This window comes from Pristiophorus japonicus, chromosome 22 (genome assembly GCF_044704955.1).
Source record: "Pristiophorus japonicus isolate sPriJap1 chromosome 22, sPriJap1.hap1, whole genome shotgun sequence".
Lineage (NCBI taxonomy): Eukaryota > Metazoa > Chordata > Chondrichthyes > Pristiophoridae > Pristiophorus > Pristiophorus japonicus.
The window spans coordinates 18,703,372-18,724,403 of NC_091998.1; the positions used below are offsets into that span (position 1 = coordinate 18,703,372).

The 21,032-nt window shown below is 47.5% G+C and overlaps 1 protein-coding gene across 3 annotated transcripts in view; it reads right to left on the reverse strand.

Moving 5' to 3' along the window:
• Positions 1–223: 223 nt before the first annotated feature.
• Positions 224–21,032, reverse strand: part of LOC139234883 (dual specificity protein phosphatase 13A-like) — a 39,266-nt gene continuing 18,457 nt past the window's right edge. The window contains exons 3-5 of one of the 3 annotated variants that reach the window (XM_070865714.1): positions 9,493–9,574; positions 2,809–3,026; positions 224–941 (exon numbers count right to left, since the gene is read on the reverse strand). In XM_070865714.1, coding sequence (XP_070721815.1) covers positions 721–941; positions 2,809–3,026; positions 9,493–9,574 — 521 coding nt within the window. In that variant the 3' untranslated portion in view covers positions 224–720. Of the gene's footprint in view, positions 942–2,808; positions 3,027–5,839; positions 7,949–9,492; positions 9,575–21,032 lie in introns of those variants that run through there. The other 2 variants (XM_070865717.1, XM_070865715.1) reach the window with 2 other exon arrangements.

Consider the following 21,032-nt stretch of genomic DNA (forward strand, 5'->3'; position numbering starts at 1 on the left):
TCCCTGATAAAGTGCAACATCCCCACTGACACCTGGGAGTCCCTGGCCTAAGACCGCTCTAAGTGGAGGAAGTGCATCCGGGAGGATGCTGAGCACCTCGAGTCTCAATGCCGAGAGCATGCAGAAATCAAGCGCAGACAGCGGAAAGAGTGTGTGGCAAACCTGTCCCACCCACCCTTTCCCTCAACGACTATCTGTCCCAACTGTGACAGAGACTGTGGCTCTCATATTGGACTGTTCAGCCACCAAAGAACTCACTTCAGGGGTGGAAACAAGTCTTCCTCGATTCCGAGGGACTGCCTATGATGATGATGATTGGATCGGCCTGGGATCAGACTACAAATACTACCCAATTGGTTGCAGAGTTGCATGCTTTGGAGAGGAATCCTGTGAGGGGGGAATAGGAAACAAGAGATTGCTGTTATTGTAGACCAATGTATATTTATATTTACAACAATAAAAAGCTGGATAGATTAAAGAGACTATATGGCCCTACTAAAGTGTGTACGGGCAATTTAGCAGTGCAAGGGGATGCAGATGATATTTTTTGCAGTAAGCCATTGCAGAAACTCAATGCTATAAACTCTCTGAAAGGATGTCTCTTTTAATAAATAATGTGATCAGACTGCCTCTGGACTTCTGCAGTTAAGAAACATTTAAAACCTTGAGCAAGAGGCAATGACGCTGCATCAATTGGTTGTCCCTCAGCGATCCGAGCGATTATGTGTGGTCTTGTGCCAACTGCTGTTTCTTCTTATCGTTCAACTCTATGTCCAGGTTGCGTAACTGTTCCAGAAATCCCCGATTGGGTGAAATGGGCCTGTATAAAATGAGCCTGTCGACGGCACTGAGCAGAGAGCGGTTGTGATAAATCATAAGATAGGCCAGGACCAGGGAGGCGGATCTGCTCATTCCAAGAATACAATGCACCAGTAACTTCGCTGCAAGAGAACAGAGATGATTGCTAAGTGTTTGGATTCTTCAATCACATAAATGATACATTCTAAGTCCAAACCATGTCAGCTGTGGCTCAGTGGGCAGCACACTCGCCTCTGAGTGGGAGGTGCTGTCTTTCGGATAAGATGTTAAACCGAGGCCCTGTCTGCCCTCTCATGTGGATATAAAAGATCCCATGGCACTATTTCTAAGAAGAGCAGGGGAGTTATCTGGCGGTTGTGAAAGGTGCTATATAAATGTAAGTCTTTCTTTCAAACAATGCAAAAGATCTGTACTGGGCTCCCAATGACTATGTGGGTAAGTGTACAGGCAGAAATTGTTTTGAGCCACACCGATCGGGCAGGCCCAAGGGTCTGTGCTGAGTGAGCTGGTTTCGGTCAAAGTGGTAAAGTTTACCCACAATGCCCCAGGACTGGGAGGGGAAAGGTCATTTGGGATTCCTGCTCTCGGTTGGTATCCAGTCACCCACACTGGCAGGTTTGACATGTGTTGACATGAAGTGGGGGCTGGATCAGGCTGGCCTGCAACTCTCTTCACAGTGGATCCACCTGCTGATGTTCATATATGGAGAACGGACTCTTGGGTGAGACACGAGAAGGCTGTTGGCAATGATGCCCCAGCAAGTTCCCATCTTCAGAAAAGAAAGACTTACAGTTATACAACGCCTTTCATGACCTCAGATCGCCCCAGAGCGCTTCACAGCCAATGAAGTACATTTTGAAGTTTAGTCATTGTTGTAACGTAGGAAACATAGGCAGACAATTTGTGCACAGCAAGCTCCCACAAACAGCAATGTGGTAATGACCAGATCATGTGTTTTAGTGATGTTGGTTGAGGGATAAATATTGACCAGGACACCGGGGATAACTCCTCTGCTCTTCTTCAAAATAGTGTCATGGGATCTTTCACATCCACCTGAGAGGGTAGAGGGGGTCTCGGTTTAATATTTCTCCCGAAAAGTCAGCACCTCCAACAGTGCAGCATTCCCTCAGCACCGCACTGGAGTATCAGCCTAGATTTTTGTGCTCAAGTCCCTGAAGTGGGACTTGAACCCACAACCTTCTGACTCAGAGTCAAGAGTGCTACCCACCGAGCCATGGCTGACAACAGTGCTGTAGCTGTTCATTAATAGGTACACAACACTCACTAGGGTGACTTTCCCTCTCGTTCTCATTCCCTCCCTAACTGTAGGGGAGCATCTAGCCTTTGTTTGACACTTCCCCATGAAATCAATAGCTTCACATGACCCTCTGTGCCACTCTGTGTCAGTCCATGATGTACCAATGGACCACACCACATGACTGCATCTTTTTAGAGTCTCAATGGCATAGGAACAGGAGGAGGCCGTTGAATCCCTCGAGCCTGTTCCACCATTCAATGAGATCATGGCTGATCTGTGCCCTAACTCTATATACCCGCCTTTGGCCCGTTTCCCTTAATACCTTTGGTTAACAAAAAACTATTAATTTCCGATTTAAAATTAACAATTGATCTAGCATCAATTGCCATTTGCAGAAGGGAGTTCCAAACTTCTACTACCCTTTGTATGTAGAAATGTTTCCTAATTTCACTCCTGAAAGGCCTGGCTCTAAATTTTGGACTGTGCCCCCTAGTCATAGTCATGTGCCCCCAACCAGCAGAAATAATTTCTCTCTATCTACCCTATCTGTTCCACTTAATATCTTGACTTTATGACTTTATATGAGAAAAGGTCACCAGTCATGTGCCGCAAACTATGGCAACCCACCCTTCTGTACTAATTGGATGGTTCCAGACAATAAGTAGATTCATCAACAGCAACACTCTCTCTTTAGCACATCTAACTGCAGTGGACATCAAAACATGCCTTACCATCTGGAGTATTCAGTGTTTGATGTATCTGTTCAGCTGCAGTGTAGAAATACATACTTAGGTCAAAGTCTGGGGAATCGTCAGCTGCTATACCGCAGTAATTTATTTTCTTGCCGTAGAAGATTTGATCTCCTTTGCTGCCCCATTTGGAGTGTGCAGCATTTAACACATGAGTGATCCCCATCTTCCTTAATTGTTTTCTGTCATGGGCTATTAGCCTGTAACGAGAATGGAATGATCATGTAAGTTTTCAGTTTTGTGAGAAAGTACTGTAAAGTTGTGCTCCTCACCACAAAGATGAGGAAAATCCCTTGTGTGACTGAGTTAGTCGATTGCTCAGCCAGTGATAGTAGGAACTCTGCAATTGGGAGGAATTGGTCCAGCACTAAGGGAATTAAAGAGATACGGGGATAGGGCGGGTGTAATGTATGCACCCGTGAGTATGCTCACTGGTTTATAGAGCTGTTGCATTGTGAGTGGCTTAGCCAGTCACGCCATGTTCACAAGACTCAATAAAACCCCAGTCATTTGAGTCTAGCTCATCCACGATGAGGTATGCAGTTGTGAGCCTGGTGGATGAACTGGTAATGTGCAGTGTGATTGTTAAACCTTTGTTAATAAACCAACTAGTTCTTAATAGCAATGTGTTGCTCTGAATTCTTAAGCAAAGAATCCATGAAGCAAATAGAGTACAGCGGGAAAGTTGAGATCAGCCATGATCTTATTGAATGGCGGAGCAGGCTTGAGGGGCCGAATGGCTGACTCCTGCTCCCATTTCTTATGTTATGTTATGTAAGGTTCTTGTTCCTGATTATAACCCCACTGGATAATATTAGATGTGATACGTATGCTAATCACTATAATAAATCACACATGGCCCATTTGCTGGAGCTGATCACCTTGTGACCTTTCGGTTTAATGTAAACTCCAAAAGTGAAACCTGCAGGAGGAGCCTGCTTTATATAGGAAGGCAGCACGAGGTGCAGTAATGTGTGCCTCCCAGTCTTTCCCCATCTGTTGGCTGTTACATGTAATTACATGGTACAGAGCTTGGTACAGAGTATGGCTGCAAATACATCACAACACTTCACCCCAAGTCTTAGATGAGGTTTATAGGTCGAGCCTGGCCGGGGGTCTGCGCTCTCTGGTCGAGCGTCTGAGTTGGGCGCTGGGTGTGGGCAGCCTGACCGGAGTGTCGCTGACTTGCGGTGCTGTGGCTCTGGTCGGACTGTCCGATGCGACGGGTTCTGTCTTTTGGTGCACCGCTGGTTCTGTTGCTTGTGGTTGGAAGTCGATGTCACTGTAGTCATCCAGCAGTTCTGGATCATCGGTGAACCTCAATTTGGTTTGATCAACATGCTTCCTGTAAGTTTGGCCATTAGTGAGTCTTACCACGAATACCCTACTCCCCTCTTTAGCTACGACAGTGTCTGCGAGCCACTTGGGGCCCTACCAAATTTCAGCACGAAATCAAGATCATCGATATTGATACAACGCGTTACAGAGTTGCGGTCATGATATGTACATTGCTTAAGATGCCGGTTTTCGACAATCTCACTTAAAACCGGGTGCACGAGGGACAACCTTGTTTTGAGGGTCCTCTTCATGAGGAGTTCAGCGGCTGGAACCCTTGTGAGTGAGGCCTCGTCCGATAGACAGGGCTGCAAGGGGCCTTCCGTCACTTGCTACATGCCCTGCTTTATGATCTGTATTGCCCGTTCAGCTTGGCCATTGGTGGATGGTTTGAACGGGGCCGACCTGACATGCTGTATGCTGTTACAGCACATAAATTCATGAAATTTGGAACTCGTAAAACATGGTCCATTGTCACTAACAAGGTCGTCGGGCAGGCCATGGGTGGCGATCATTGTCCAAAGGCTCTGTATTGTGGCGGTGGATGTGCTGGACGACATTATAACACATTCGATCCATTTCGAATAAACATCAATTACAACCAGGAACATTTTTCCTAGAAAGGGACCCGCGTAGTCTAGGTGGATACGGGACCAGGGTTTGGAGGGCCAGGTCCACAGGCTCAGGGGGGCTTCCCTGGGTGCGTTGCTGAGTTGCGCGCACGTGTTGCACCAGCGTACGCACGACTAAGTCTGCGTTGATGCCGGGCCACTTCACGTGCGATCTCGCAATGGCTTTCATCATTACGATGCCGGGGTGTGTGCTATGGAGATCCTTGACAAAATAAATCTCTGCCCTTCTTGGGCAGGACTACGCAATTTCCCCATAAAATGCAGTCGGCCTGGACGGATAACTTGTCCTTGCGCCGGTAAAATAGCTTAAAATCACCATGCATCTCTCCATACGGGTTGCCCAGTTTCCACTTAATATACAGTTTTTCACCTGGGACAGCAGTGAGTCTTGGCTGGTCCAGATTCTTATCTGGTGTGCCGTGATGGGTGACCCTTCGCCCTCAAAGGCTTCCATGGCCATGACCACTTCCGTGGGCTGTTCCGCTTTACCTTCGGGTGGTGGTGAGCGGGAGCCGGCTGAGCGAATCTACGCAGTTATCGGTGCCTGGTCTGTGGCGGATCGTGTAGTCGTAAGCGGACAGCGTTAATGCCCACCTCTGAATGTGAGCTGAGGCATTGGTATTAATGCCTTTGCTCTCAGAGAATAACGACGTGAGCAGCTTGTGGTCAGTTTCTAGTTCCAACCGCTGGCCAAATAGGTACTGGTCAGCTTTTTTACCGCATACACACAAGCTAGGGCCTCTTTTTTGACCATGCTGTACCCCCTTTCAGCCTTGGAAAGGCTGTGGGACGCATATGCTGCAGGTTGGAGCTTACCCGACACGTTCGCTTGCTGAAGCACACAGCCGATCCCGTAGGATGACGCATCGCACGCTAAAATAAGATGCCTACAGGGATCATACAGACCAGTAGTTTGTTTGAACACAGTAAGTTTCTGGCCTTCTCGAAGGCAATTTCTTAATTTTTACCCCAGACCCAGTCTTCACCCTTACCGAGCAGTACATGTAATGGTTCAAGCAAAATGCTCAGCCCAGGCAGAAAGTTACCAAAGTCGTTCAGTAGTCCTAGGAACGAGCGTAGCTCCGTTGTGGTCTCGAGGCCTTCTGGATCGCCTCCGTCTTGGAGTCTGAGGGTCTGATGCCATCAGCTGCGATTCTCCTTCCCAGGAATTCCACCTCTGGAACCAAGAAGATGCATTTGAATTGTTTCAATCTTAGACCTACTCGATTTAGTCGGCCTAGCACCTCTTCCAGGTTATGGAGGTGTTCATCAGTGTCGTGTCCGGTGATCAAGATGTCGTCTTGGAAGACGACAATTCCCGGGACAGATTTCAGCAGGCTCTCCATGTTTCGTTGGAAGATCGCAGCCACTGAACGGATCCCGAAGGGGCACCGATTGTATACGAACAACCCCTTGTGTATGTTTATGCATGTCAGCTTCTTGGACGATTCTGCCAGCTCCTGGGTCATGTACGCCGAGGTGAGGTCCAATTTCGAAAACAGCTTTCCCCCCGACAGGGTCGCGAACAAATCCTCCGCCTTAGGTAGCGGGTACTGGTCCTGTTACGATACTCGGTTTATGGTTACTTTATAATCCCCACAGATTCTAATTGTCCCATCACTTTTAAGAACGGGGACAATGGGACTGGCCCAGTCATTAAATTCCACTGGCGATATAATGACTTCACTCGATCTGGCTCGACTTCTACTTTCTCCCGCATCATGTAAGGGACCGCTCTGGCCTTGTGGTGAACAGGTCTCGTGTCTGGGCTGAGGTGAATTGTCGATGCCAGGCTGGAACAGTGACGGAAACTAGTCTAAGACCTGCGCACATCCCATTTCCAGTTAAAATTCCGTTGCCAGCTGCTACCAAGCAGCGAGGGCTCGTTACCGGGAACAATCCATAGTGGCAATTTATGCACAGAACCATCATACAGCACCTGAACCATTGCACTTCCGAGGACCGGGATAATTTCTTTGGTGTCGGTGTGCAGCTTCGCGTCGATTGGGCTCAGCTTGGGCCTGTGTGCCTTGTTTGTCCATAACTTCTCGAAGGCCTTCTGGCTCATGATCGATTGGCTCGCACCCGTTTCCAGTTCCATTGGTACCGGTATGCCGTTCAGTTTAACGTTCATCATAATCGAGGGACTCTCGTTGGTAAAGGTGAGCACATTTCTGCGCGATCCTCAGGATCTACGCTTGACCTTCTATCCTCCGCTACGTATTGAGTTTCAGCACGTTTACACATTCGTTGAAGGTGCCCCGTCATTGAGCAACTCTTGCAGACATATTGTTTGAACCCGCACTGGTTTGCGCGATGAGCCCCTCCACAGCGCCAACAGCTTGCTGATGGACTTTCATTCACAGCTACTGATCTCTTCGCATTAGTCCATTGTTGGGGTGACTGAGCCATCTCAGGTCGAGCAGAGGTCGCACTAGCCCAGCTGGGGGCACTTCTCCTGTCTGCCGACGAACTTAGCTTATTCACTGTGTTTGGCCCCGGGTGATTCCGAAGTTGTGAGTAGAGTGGCTTTGTTTCTTCCTCTCTGGCCATGTATGTCTGAGCAATCAGGGCGGCTTTGGCTAAGTCCAAGTCTTCCTCCGCTAGTAACAATTTGCGGAAAATCCCTTCGTGCCCGATTCCCAAAACAAAGAAGTCTCTTAACATTTCTTGAAGAACTGTCCTGAATTCGCATGGCCCAGCAAGACGCCTTAGCTCAGCGATGAACGCTACCACGTCTTGGCCTACTCCGCGCCCGTGGGTGTAGAAACGTTACCTCGCCATGAGCGCACTGCGTTTCGGCTTTTGGTGATTTCGAACTAGCTCGCACAGTTCTTCATAACTTTTCTCAGCGGCTTTCCTCGGGGCCAGTAGGCCTTGATCAGTGCGTATGTCCGTGATCTACAGACCGTGAGGAGGACGGCCCTGCGTTTGCTGGCATTCGCGTCTCCCTCGAAATCTTTCGCAACAAAGCATTGATCCAGCCGGTCAATTAAGTCATCCCTGTCTTCCCCGACGAAATATCGCTCGATGTAGTCAACAGTGGCCATAGCTGCGTGTTAGTATCCCATCTTCGTCGCCAGTTGATACGTATGCTTATCACTATAATAAATCACACGTGGCCCATTGCTGGAGCTGATCACCTTGTGACCTTTCGGTTTAATGTAAACTCCAAAAGTGAAACCTGCAGGAGGAGCCTGCTTTATATAGGGAGGCAGCACGAGGTGCAGTAATGTGTGCCTCCCAGGCTTTCCCCATCTGTTGGCTGTTACATGTAATTACATGGTACAGAGCTTGGTACAGAGTATGGCTGCAAATACATCACAAGATGAGCTCAGGACTGGCTGTTTTGCCTCCTTCAGTTAAATAGTCTGCAGCTGCTCATCGTCTAACCTCATTTATAAAGAATTGGTGACTTAGCAAGGTACTGGAGGATTGACACAGCCTGTGGAACTTCCAGATAAGGAGGGTGAAAAATGGAACAAAAATGTAATATTTTTATCAACAAATGTGTACGTTTACTTTTTGAATTTTGCTGTTGGTCCCTAGAAGCCTCCATTTGAACCTTAACTGATATTGTACACAGAGGCGGGATTGATACAAGGGCAGGTCCCGTCATTAGAATTGAACAGTGGAAAATTGATGGTTGACTCACTGATGGAGAAATTCTGATTAAGCTACTGGGATGTTGTCCTCTCATCCCACCACAGGACGTCTCCGACATGGTCAGCCATGATCTAATTGAATGGCGCAACAGGCTCAAGGGGCCTGCTCCTGTCCCTCTGTTTCCAACCCAGCATTGTGTACTTAGATTTAGTGAACCTCATTGGGAGAGCTGTGATGGGTCTCATCTGGGCCACTAGATGGAGCCCTGCTTGGGAGAACCTTGCTATTTCACAAGGTGTAAAACATATACCAAACGCCTCACTCTCTTCACAAGAAACAGATCAATGTGCTCGCACTCTCCCCCACCAATTACCATCGGCCTTTAGAGACCAAATACAAACATCTCTCTGCCTGTCATTACCACAGATTACCCATTTCAAAACAAATACTAGACAAACTATCTCTGCAATCTCGCTAATCTCCTCCGGCCCCACAACCCCCCGAGATGTCTGTGCTCCTCTAATTCTGCCCTCTTGAGCATCCCTGATTATAATCGCTCAACCATTGGTGGCCGTGCCTTCTGTTGCCTGGGCCCCAAGCTCTGGAACTCTCTGCCTAAACCTCTCCGCCTCTCTACCTCTTTTTCCTCCTTCAAGACGCTCCTTAAAACCTATCTGTTTGACCAAGCTTTTGGTTGCCTCCGCTAATTTCTCCTTCTGTGGCTCGGTGTTAAATTTTTAATCTCATAATACTCCTTGGGACGTTTCACTATGTTAAAGGCGCTATATAAATACAATTGTTGTTATTGCATTCAGAAGCTGTTTCTAATCCCAGCTGCAGTCCACACCTGTGTGAATTATGGAAGGTTTAGAATTTATTTTTTAACCTATTCATTATATCCTACAGACAGAGGTATCGCCATGTATTTCCTATTATAAAACTGCAAGCAGCTTATAAGAATGCACTTAAATGAATTTAATTTAATCCTATTTTTATCTCCAAAGATTATGCTTACAAAAAATCTGTACTGAGTTGCCCCCAGTGCTGTTTGCTACAAGTGTACTATCTCTGCATCATGTGCGTGCGTACTTACAAATCTCCAATGTATAGGTTAGGCCACACTTCATCGACATGGTTTAATTGGGCTCTGCTGCTCTCCAGGATTGTCTCCAATTCTACAACAGAGGGAGTTGTTGAATCACAGGTTGTGTTACTGTTAGAAGGATCTGGACTGCCGCCCAGTAGAGATTCTGCTGCTGACATGGGTACGCCTCAGTTTCTCCTGAAATATTGCTTTTGCAGGCTCGCCTGCCCTTCCCAACATTCACTGTTTAAATGTTTATTGCTGTGAATGTGATGATACTGAATTTCCTAGCTCTCTCTTTGACCTTTAGAAACAGCTGCGATTCCTGGCTCCATTTCATGCCACCACGTGTCTATTAAGGACAGACACCTTTTTATGCAGTGCAGGGTTTAAATTTCTGCTTTTAATACAAAGCATAAATAAAAGAAACTGAAACGAATTTCACCTTGTAACGTTTGCACCTGTGAGGATGCTCACAGGTCTGTGGAGCTATGCGCTCGCGGCCTTCCGTGAGAGGTGGGCACTAGAGGGACTGGGGTGCATAATCACCCCCGGGAAAAGAATTTTAATTTGATTTGGTAAGGTTCCCAGTTAATTTGGAAATTTGTGGGTTCAAGTGCCCGTACCAAAAGGGGGAACTTGGCGTAAAGTTATTTAAAAATAGTTGTAGAGCTGTTGCATTGTGAGTGGCTTAGCCAGTCACATGATGTTCACAAGACTCAATAAAACCCCAGCCAGTTGGGTCTAGGTCATCCACGATGAGGTATGCAGTTGTGAGCCTAGTGGATGAACTGGTAATGCGTAGCGTGATTGTTAAACCTTTGTTAATAAAGCAACTGGTTCTTAATAGCAATGTGTTGCTATGAATTCTTAAGCAAGAATCCATGAAGCAAATACATTACAGACCTCAAGTTTAATTTAGAACAGGGGAACCATGGTGTAGACTGCACAGTGTTTGATTGGTCATTGTAATTAGGACAATCTCCCACAAGGGGTCGCAACCTTCAGCTGGCTGCTGTGTATCGGTGGCACCAAAGTTGGCTTCCAGAACAATGGACGAAACTTTCAACTTCGTGGGTTAACGACTCGGCTGTCCACTATATACTCACCAAAGCCAAAGTCAAAAGTCCTGCCGAATGTCTTACACAGTTCTATGGGCAGTGAAATGCTAACCCCTGGAGTCCCATCAGTGGAGCGAGAAACAGAGTTGATGTTTCAGGTCGATGACCCTTTGTCAGAACTGACGAAAGGTCATCGACCTGAAACGTTAACTCTTATTCCCCACTGTAGCCGCCTGACCTGCTGAGTATTTACAGCCTTTGATGTTGTGTATATGGATGCTTGGAAACCGTTTGATAAAATTCACATAATAGTCAAATTAAAGCCCATAGGGACAGAAAGCAAAAAGTGGTGAATGGTTGTTTGTCAGACTGGAGGGAAGTATACAGTGGTGTTCCCCAGGGCCACGACACTTCTTGGTATATATTAATGACCCGGACTTGGGTATAGCAGTCAAAATTTCAAAGTTGGCAGATGATACAAAATTCGGAAATGCAGTAAACAGTGAGGAGGATAGAACAGATTTCAGGAGGACATAGAAAGACTGGTAAAATGGGCAGGCACATGGCAAATACAATTTAATGCAGAGAAGTGTGAAGTAGTGCATTTTTGGAATGGAGAATGAGTAAAAGCAATATAAACTAAATGATAAAATTATAAAAAGGGTGCAGGAACAGAAGGACCTGGGGGTTCACATATGCACATTTTTCAAGCTGAAAGAACAAGTCCATTATGCTGCTTAAAAACAAGCTTACGAGATCCTGGGCTTTATAACTAGAGGCATAGAGTACAAGAGCAAGGGTGTTCCAGTAAACTTAGGCACCACACTTTAGGATGTCAAGGCCTTGGAGAGGGTGCAGAGGAGAATGATACCAGAGATGAGGGACTTCATGTGGAAAGGCTAGAGAAGCTGAGATGGCTCTCCTCACAGCAGAGAAGGTTAAGGAGAGATTTAATAGAGATGTTCAAAATTATGAAGGGTTTTGAGAGAGTAGAGCGGGATAAACTGTTTCCAATGACAGGAGGGTTGATGACTAGAGGACACAGATTTAAGATGAAGAAAAAAAAGAAAGACTTGGATTTATATAGCGCCTTTCATGACCACTGGATGGTTTACAGCCAAAGGAGTTCTTTTGGAGTCTAGTCACTGTTGTAATGTGGGAAATGCGGCAGCCAATTTGCACGCAGCAAGCTCCCACAAACAGGAATGTGATACTGGCCAGATGTTGATTGAGGGATAAATATTAATTTCCCTGATAATTCGTAAAAGAATCAATGGGGGGGGGGTGAGGAGAATTTTTTTACGCAGAGAGTTTGTTGTGATCTGGAACGCGTTGCCTGAAAGGGTGGTGGAAGCAGATTCAATAGTAACTTTCAAAAGGGAATTGGCCATATACTTCAAAAGGAAAATTTGCAGGGCTGTGGGAAGAGAGCAGGGAGTCGGACTAATTGGACAGCTCTTTCAAGGATCTGGGCACAGGCACGATGGGCTGAATGACCTCCTTCTGTGCTGTAAGATTCTATGGGGCCGAAATTGCCCCTCTCACTAAGGCTTTGTTACCACCGCAAATTGGCGGCCACGCTGCGGAGTGGAGTGGCCTCTGACTTTTCGTGGACTGGCCGCTGATAGCCCAATTGCCCTTCCAAGGTTTCCTGGCGCTGCCCTAATCCCCCTCCTCACCGCTCCCCTGCTGCCGATCCGTGTTAAGCAACATTCCCCTCTGAAAATCTTCGGCCGCCCGGCAGTGTCAAAACCTGTTTTTCCCTGGTGGTCCAGTGAGACTGTGGCCTTCTGCAATGGTGATGCTTCTTCCCTTAAAGGGGAGGGCGCACTGACGCTTGCACCATGCTTTTTTTTTTGTCAGCTGATTGCCATGTTGGCCCGACAATTATGCCCCCCCCCCCCCAGGGTTCGGGGCAGCCTGGCACGCAGCCCCTCTTGGGTGCCAGGCCACTGGCCCGGCCAAAGACCCTCCCTGGTGGCCCAGTGGGCCGAAATTTTAAAAGCGCGAAGGCTCTCCCCTTTAAGTGAAGGGGAGAGCCATGGTGGCGCGGCGCCGTGATGATGTCATCGCGGCGGTCACTCCGCACCGCCCCCAACTTCCACCCCTCGAATATTACCACCACCGTGTATCCGCCCCTCTCGTGTAGCCACCGCCCCCGTTAAGAGCGACTTCCGGGTCTGAATTTTCAAAAACAACAAAGAGCGGAATTTCGCTCAAGAGGCGACCTCAACCACAGCTGCGGTAAAAGCTATTGAAACGGGGTGCGTGCACCCGTTTTGGGCAGGGGGCAATTTCTACCCCTATGATAAAACTCCTGAAGTGTTTCCCTGATTCCTGAATAGAATCTATTGAAACTCTAGGATACCAATCCAACACTGCATACTAATACTTAATCCTGACTTTTGGCATTCTACGGATGACACATTGATTGTTCTAGCAACACAATTCCCATTGTATTCTACAAAGTATTTGAGCATCTGTGTCTATATTTATGTTCATAGCCGTCAATCCGATTCTTACTGGGCTGTGACGAGGGCCAGCTCCACCTCATCCCCACCTCTCTACTGCCTCCGATTTGTCACGCTGCTTGTTGTCCAGTATTGGATGAGCAGAAACTTACTGCAATTAAATATTGGGAATATTAAATATTGCAAAGCTCCTGTCTTTGGTGCCCGCCACAACTCATTTCCCAAGCCACTGACTCCATGCACCTTCCTGGTCACTGTTTGAGGCTGAACCAGTTCACAATCTTGGCGTCCTATTGACCCTGACCTGAGCTTCCGACCCCATATCCTCTCCATCACCAAAACAACAACAACAACAACTTGTGTTTATATAGTGCCTTTAATGTAATGAAACGTCCCAAGGCGCTTCACAGGAGTGTTATGCGATTAAAAAACTGTGTACTTCCACCTCGGCAATATCGCCCGACTCCACCCCTGCCTTAACCCATTAGCTGCTGAAACCCTCACCCTACATTTTTTTTACTTCCAGACGACTATTCCAATGCTAACTTGGTTGGCCTCCCAGCTTCCACCCTCCATAAACTTCAGCTCATCCAAATCTCTGCTGCCTGTGTCCTAGCTCGCACCAAGTCCCGTCCCCCCCCTAACCCCAGTGCTCGCTGACCTGCATTGGCTCCCGGTCCGGCAATGCGCCAAATTTAAAATTCTCATCCTTGCGTTCAAATCCCTCCATGGCCCCACCCTATCTTTGTAACCTCCTCCAGCCTCACAACCCCCGAGATCTCTACGTTCCTCCATTTCTGGCCTCTTGCACTCCCCCAATTTCCATCCCTCCGTCGTGCCTTCAGCTGCCAAGGCCCTAAGCTCTGGAATTCCCTCCCTAAACCCTTCTACCTCTCTTTCCTCATTTAAAACACTCCTTAAAACCTACCTCTTTGCCCAAGCTTTTGGTCACCTGTACTAATATCTCCTTATGTGGCTCGGTGTCAAATGTTGTTTTTGTCTGATGACGCTCCTGAAACACGCCTTGGGACATTCTACTACGTTAAAGCCATTAGATCAATGCAAGTTGTTCTTGTTCTAAAATATTCATTGAGCTGTTTTAAAAAGGAATTTAATCAACACGTGCGTTACTATTCCATGTATTTGCCTTTGTGGAGGGAATTTTATAATCTATGGCCCTCTTTTATACTTGTGTTCTCCAGCTCAATGGTCAGAATTTAAATAAAATAATCTGCCTATATCTACATAAGTTTGCTTTTCAGCATTTGAAAGGCCTGCATTATATCCTTCCTCAACCTTTCTTTGTCCAAAGAAAATAAGTCCAATTCTGTGAGTCTTTATATCCCAGAATTGTGTGTCCTGGAATCACTCCTTGCACTCTCCCATGAACAATCTCTGGAGCAGTAAAGTCCAGTTGAAGGTAGCACTCACTCTCCTGAGTGTGACTTCACCAATGAGTAATATGGGGTTATAATAATCGATTTCACTTATAAAGTTAATTTCTATACTTGGTTCATTTTTTTTATTATGTTCTTGAGATGTGGGTGACATGGGCAAGGTGGCATTTATTGTCCATTGCTGGTTGACCTGAGGAGCTGGTGGTGGGCCATTTGCTTGAACCATTCCACTCCTGTGGTGCTCCCACATCGGCGCTCTACTCGGAATTCCGTCACGGCAAGCGAGCCCCAGGTGGGCAGAGGAAGTGTTTCAAGGACACGCTCAAAGCCTCCTTGATAAAGTGCAACATCCCCACCCACACCTGGGAATCCCTGACCAAAGACCACCCTAAGTGGAGGAAGTGCATCCGGGGGGCTGCTGAGCACCTCGAGTCTCATCGCCGAGAGCATGCAGAGATCAAGTGCAGGCAGCGGAAGGAGCGAGCGGCAAACCAGACTCCCCACCCACCCTTTCCTTCAACCACTGTCTGCCCCACCTGTGACAGAGACTGTGGTTCCCATATTGGACTGTACAGTCACCTGAGAACTCACTTTTAGAGTGGAAGCAAGTCTTCCTCGATTCCAAGCGACTGCCTATGATGATGATGATGATGTTAGGTAGGGAATTCCAGGACACTGACCCAGCGACAATGAAGGAACGGCAAGAGGTGTCCGAATCAGGATGGTGTGTGACTTGGAGGTGATGGGTGTTCCCATGCCATTGTTGCTCTGGTCTCTCTTCATCGTGAGGTCACAGGGGAGGGCAGTGCTGCTGAAGTCTTGCTGAAAGCACCTTCCCAGTGAATGACATGAGATTGAAGGATGTGGTGTGATAGCTTATTGCACCATATTACCTGCCATTACAGTGTGTTATTGTGAAAGTCAAGTAATATAGTTGTTAGTACATGATTGAATACTGATGTCTCTTGATCGGCAGGGTACACCTATAATGTATTAATTCATATAGTTTGCATTTTAAAGGTTTCGGGTTAAATTATTTTTTGGTACAATGACCGCACTCTTCTGGCAAATCATATTTGAGAAGTTATTGTTTGTGTTTATAATGTGTTTAGTGCATTATTTCGGAGAACAGAAGAATGTAAGAATTAGGAGCAGGAGTCGGCCACACGTCTCTCGATCCCAGCCTCGAATATACTTAACGACTGTGTCATGTATCTTACATTATTATTTATAACTGTATCCTAACATGCCATACATGACTGTAATAAGATATGACCTGTAACCACCAGCATACCTTACCGCCAGGGGTGCACTTGCAAGAGACAGGTATATAAGGACAGGTCTCAGGCAAGTGCAGAATTCCAGAGCTGTGAAATAAAGGTGCAGGTCCAGAGGGACCTTGACTTCACTACATGTCTCGTGTAAATCTGTACTAAGGGGACAGGACTTTACAGTGGCGACGAGTTACGGGATTACAGAATCCACAGAATGGCGAACAACGGATCAGATGAAAAGTACAATGCGGGAGACAATTGGGAGGACTTTATAGAAAGGCTCCAGCAAAGCTTTGTAACCAAAGACTGCTTAGATGATAAGGCAGACAAGAGAAGAGCCCATCTCTTGACCAGCTATGGCTCGAAAACATACGCTTTAATAAAGGATCTGTTGGCACCCGAGATACCAGCAAGCAAGTCGTTTGAAGAATTGAGCACACTGGTAAGAGACCACCTGAAGCCAGCGAGCAGCCTACACATGGCCAGACACAGGTTCTACAACTACAGACGCTGTGTGGGCCAGAGCATACCCGACTTCGGAGGTTGGCTAGTTTATGTGAGTTCTCCGATGAACTGAGGAGAGAAATGCTGAGAGACTTTTTCATTGAAGGAATAGGCAACGCAGGCATATTCCGAAAGCTCATAGAGACCAAGAACCTGACCTTAGAGGCAGCAGCACTGGTTGCACAGACATTCTTGGGAGGGGAAGAAAAAACGAGATTGATTTACAATGCACGTACGACAACTAACGAAATATCGGAACAAGAAGTTCACAGCCCTAAACAAGCTGCTACCCCCACACACAGACAAAACCAGGAGAACAGGCTCTCGACAGCAGGCAGAAGCCATCAAGGGCCTCAGGAACAGCCGTTCACACCTCATCAACCCACAATGCGAGCAATCAACTACAAACTGAGAGAAGCTCAAGAGAGATCAGCCAGGCGCAGCTCATTCTATGGGAACACTTTGAACAATGGAACAGGTCTGTGCTGGAGGTGTGGGGGTGGGCACTCGTCAAGGGGATGTCGATTTCAGCAGGCTGTTTGCAGAAATTGTGAATATACAGGGCATTTGGTCCGCATGTGCAAAAAAAACGGCAGCTCGGCTGGTATACGAATCGGATGGGTCGGAAAGCGGACCAGAAGATGGTGGGGACAGTACCCGGGACACCAATGTACAGCGGGTCAACACGATCAATTATATCACCTGTGGAATTTAGCGACTGGGCAAGTCCCATAGTCCCAGTCATGAAGCCTGATGGATCCGTACGAATCTGTGGGGACTACAAATCTACCCTAAACAGAGTCTTCCTACAGGACCAGTACCCGCTGCCCAGAGCGGGGGACTTATTTGCCACATTGGCTGGAGGTAAACTTTTCTCAAAATTAGACCTCACATCTGCGTATATGATGCAAGAATTGACCGAGGAATCCAAGCTACTCACCACCATCAACACACATTGAGGCCTTTTCATGAACAATCGATGCCCATTTGGCATCAGGTCGGCAGCTGCCATATTCCAGCGCAACATGGAGAGTCTGCTCGTCCATCCCGGGGATGGTTATATTTCAAGACGACATACTTATCACGAGCAGGGACACCGACTCCCATCTCCGTAATTTGGAGGAAGTACTAAAGCGGTTGGATCGGGTAGGCCTACGAGTCAAGAAATCCAAGTGCCTGTTTCTCGCACCCGAGGTTGAATTTTTGGGCAGAAGGATTGCCGCTCATGGAATCCGCCCAACAGAGTCCAAAACAGAAGCAATTCGCCTGGCACCCAGGCCCCGGAATATCTCAGAACTGCGCACCTTTCTCGGGCTACTCAATTACTTTGGGAACTTTATGCAGAACTTAAGCATGCTGCTAGAGCCTCTCCACGTGCTACTCAGGAAGGGGTGCGATTGGTTTTGAGGGGACGCCCAGGAACGCGCCTTCAATAAGGCACGCAATCTTCTGTGTTCCAACAGTGTTTTGACTTTCTTTGACCCAGGTAAAAAGCTAGTTCTCACATGCGATGCGTCAGCATATGGGGTCGGGTGCGTTTTGCAACATGTCAATAGTGCGGGCAAATTACAACCCATAGCTTATGCCTCCAGGTCACTTTCGCGGGCGGAGCGCGGGTACGGAATGGTAGAGAAGGAGGTGCTCGCGTGCGTGTATGGTGTCAAAAAGATGCACCAATACCTTTTCGGGGCCAAGTTCGCGTTAGAAACCGACCACAAGCCCCTCACGTCCCTCCTATCCGAGAGCAAGATAATAAACGCCAACGCCTCGGCGCGAATTCAACAGTGGGCACTCATGCTGGCATCCTACGACTATACCATAAGGCACAGACCAGGCACAGACAACTGTGCCGATGCGCTCAGCAGGCTACCCCTGGCAACCACGGAAGGGTCTGACGAACAGGACTGTGAGATAGTCATGGCAATCAATGCCTTTGAGTCCACAGGTTCGCCCATGACGGCTCGCCAAATCAGAGCCTGGACGGCCAGCGACCCCACGTTATCCTTAGTAAAAAGATGTGTCCTAACCGGTGACTGGGCAGAGACTCGCGATGCCTGCCCCGAGGAATTAAAACCCTTTCACAGGCGCATGCATGAGCTATCACTACAAGCAGACTGCCTGATGTTGGGCAGCCGAGTAGTCAGCCTCTGCGAGGCAGAGAGGCATTTGTCCGAGAGCTCCACCGCGAGCACCCGGGGATCGTTCTCATGATCCCACGTCTGGTGGCCTGATATTGGCGTGGACTTGGGGCTCTGCGTCCGAAGGTGCACCATTTGTGCCCAACTCAGCAATGCCCCCAGGGAGGCTCCACTGAGCCCCTGGCCTACCAAACCATGGTCGCAGGTGCATGTAGACTATGCGGGCCCATTCATTGGCAAAATGTTCCTTGTAGTTGTGGATGCATTTTCAAAGTGGATCGAATGCACCATTTTAAACTCGAGCACAACCTCCACCACTGTGGAGAGCCTCGCAACCATGTTTGCAACGCACGGAATCCCTGACATATTGGTCAGTGACAATGGTCCGTGCTTCACCAGTGCAGAATTCCAAGACTTTATAATTGACCACGGCATAAATCACGTCAAGACGGCACCGTTCAAGCTGTCCTCCAACGGCCAGGTGGAGAGAGAAGTGCAAATCATTAAAATCAAAGGTCCCATGCTGCAGGGTCGCCTGTCGCGACTGCTGCTGGCATACAGATCTCGTCCGCACTCACTGACTGGGATCCCCCCCGCACAACTGTTGATGAAAAGGACTTTAAAAACAAGGCTCTCATTAATCCTCTCAGACATCCACGAAATCATTGAGGCAAAGTACCGTAAGCTGACTGAGTACCATGACAGAAATTCGAGGGGAAGATGGAATGAGATAGGGGACAAAGTGTATGTACTAAACTATGGCAGGGGTCCCAAATGGCTTGCAGGGACAGTAACGAGCAAGGAAGGAAACAGGATACTGGTAGTACAAATGGACAATGGCAAAACCTGCCGGAGGCATGTAGACTAAGTCAAAAGCAGATTTACCAACAACACTGCGGAACCAAAGGCAGACTACAATGTGGAACTCGCACCACACCTGGTGGACAGACAGACTGAGGGAACAACCTGAGGAAAGGGCAATCCCAACAGACAGCCCAGGCGAGTCAACAACAATCACACCAATCAAAACAGACAGCCCAGGCGAGATACCAGCAACCACACCCAAAGAAAAACAGACACCAAGGCAAACAACTGAACCACAACTCAGACGCTTCACGCGAGAGTGTAGACCACCTGGGAGACTGAACCTATAAAGACAATAAGACCTTGGGGGAGGGTGATGTCATGTATCTTACATTATTATATATAACTATATCCTAACATGCTATACATGACTGTAATAAGATATGACCTGTAACCACCAGCATACCTTACCACCAGGGGTGCACTTGCAAGAGACAGGTATATAAGGACAGGTCTCAGGAAAGTGCAGCATTCGAGAGCTGTGAAATAAAGGTGCAGGTCCAGAGTGACCTTGACTTCACTACATGCCTCGTGTGAATCTGTACTGAGGGGACAGGACTTTACAGACTGAGCATCCACAACCCTCTGGGGCAGAGAATTCCAAAGATTCACAACCCTCTGAGTGAAGAAATTCCTCCTCATCTCGGTCTTAAATGGCCGACCCCTTATTCTGAGACGATGCCCCCTTGTTCTCGGCTCTCCAGCCAGGGGGAAACAACCTCTCAGCATCTACCCTGTCAATCTCCCTCAGAATCTTATAAGAGAAAAAGATATGTTTGAGTGACCTTAATCCAGAGGTGAAGTGTAAAGATTGAATATATTTCTGGGCCTTATGCTGCAGTGCATACTGCTTTAAAAAAGTCTCTGTTTCCTTTGTGTCTGAGAGGCTGAAAGTAAACAGTTCTGTGGAATGGGTTGAGTCATCTGTCTCCCTTTATGAGCTTGCCCTTGATAAGGTACCAAAAATGAAATGTAACTTCAGTATGAGGTAGAACAGAGAGACCCTGTGGTTATAAACAAGGTTCACTCGAAGGCTACACAGCATGACACTGAATCACGATGGCAGGAAGCCCGCATTGCTGGTCATTATTTATTAGGGAAAAGAAAGCAATTTGAGTTGAAATGTTTTTTTTAAGTTGGCAAGTGCCGCGTGCTCAAAGCAATGCCAGCGATTAGGTCATTTGGCAGTGGTGCTTCAGAAATGCTTTCCTTCATTATTGCTTTAATATATAATGTGCATTTTAATGAAACCTGATTAGAATGAGAAATGGAGATCACAAACTGTGGACAGAAGCTGCAGAGCTGCCAATAGATGATGGTGCATCAGCGCAAAGTGAGTGGGTCACAGTGAATAAACCTTTCCTTGAGTTATGCCTCACAGAAGTGTCTCCAGGATCTCGGAGGGGATTTTGGTTCGGAGCTGAAGCCCTGGAGCTGCCTTGATTCTTGAGCCAGCAAGTCACATTTGTATTGAGCATTACAATCTGACAGGTAGCGGCCGAGGGAACACTGATGGATGCTGAAGTCAGACTAACTACACAGCCAGTTTGACAATGCAGCAATGGGAGCTGAAGTGGAGTGGAGCCATGTGCTTGATAGTTCAATTGGACTGGAATATTCAGGGTGGATGTCCCAAGCTTCTCAATATGTCAGTAGAGCAACTGGTAAAGAAAGAAAAGAGCTGCATTTCTATAGCGCCTTTCACCACCTCCGGGTGTCCCAAAGCGCTTTACAGCCAATTTTGGAGTGTAGTCATTGTTGTAATGTAGGAAATGCGGCAGCCAATTTGTGCATAGCAAGCTCCCACAAACAGCAATAAGATAATGAGCAGATATCTGTT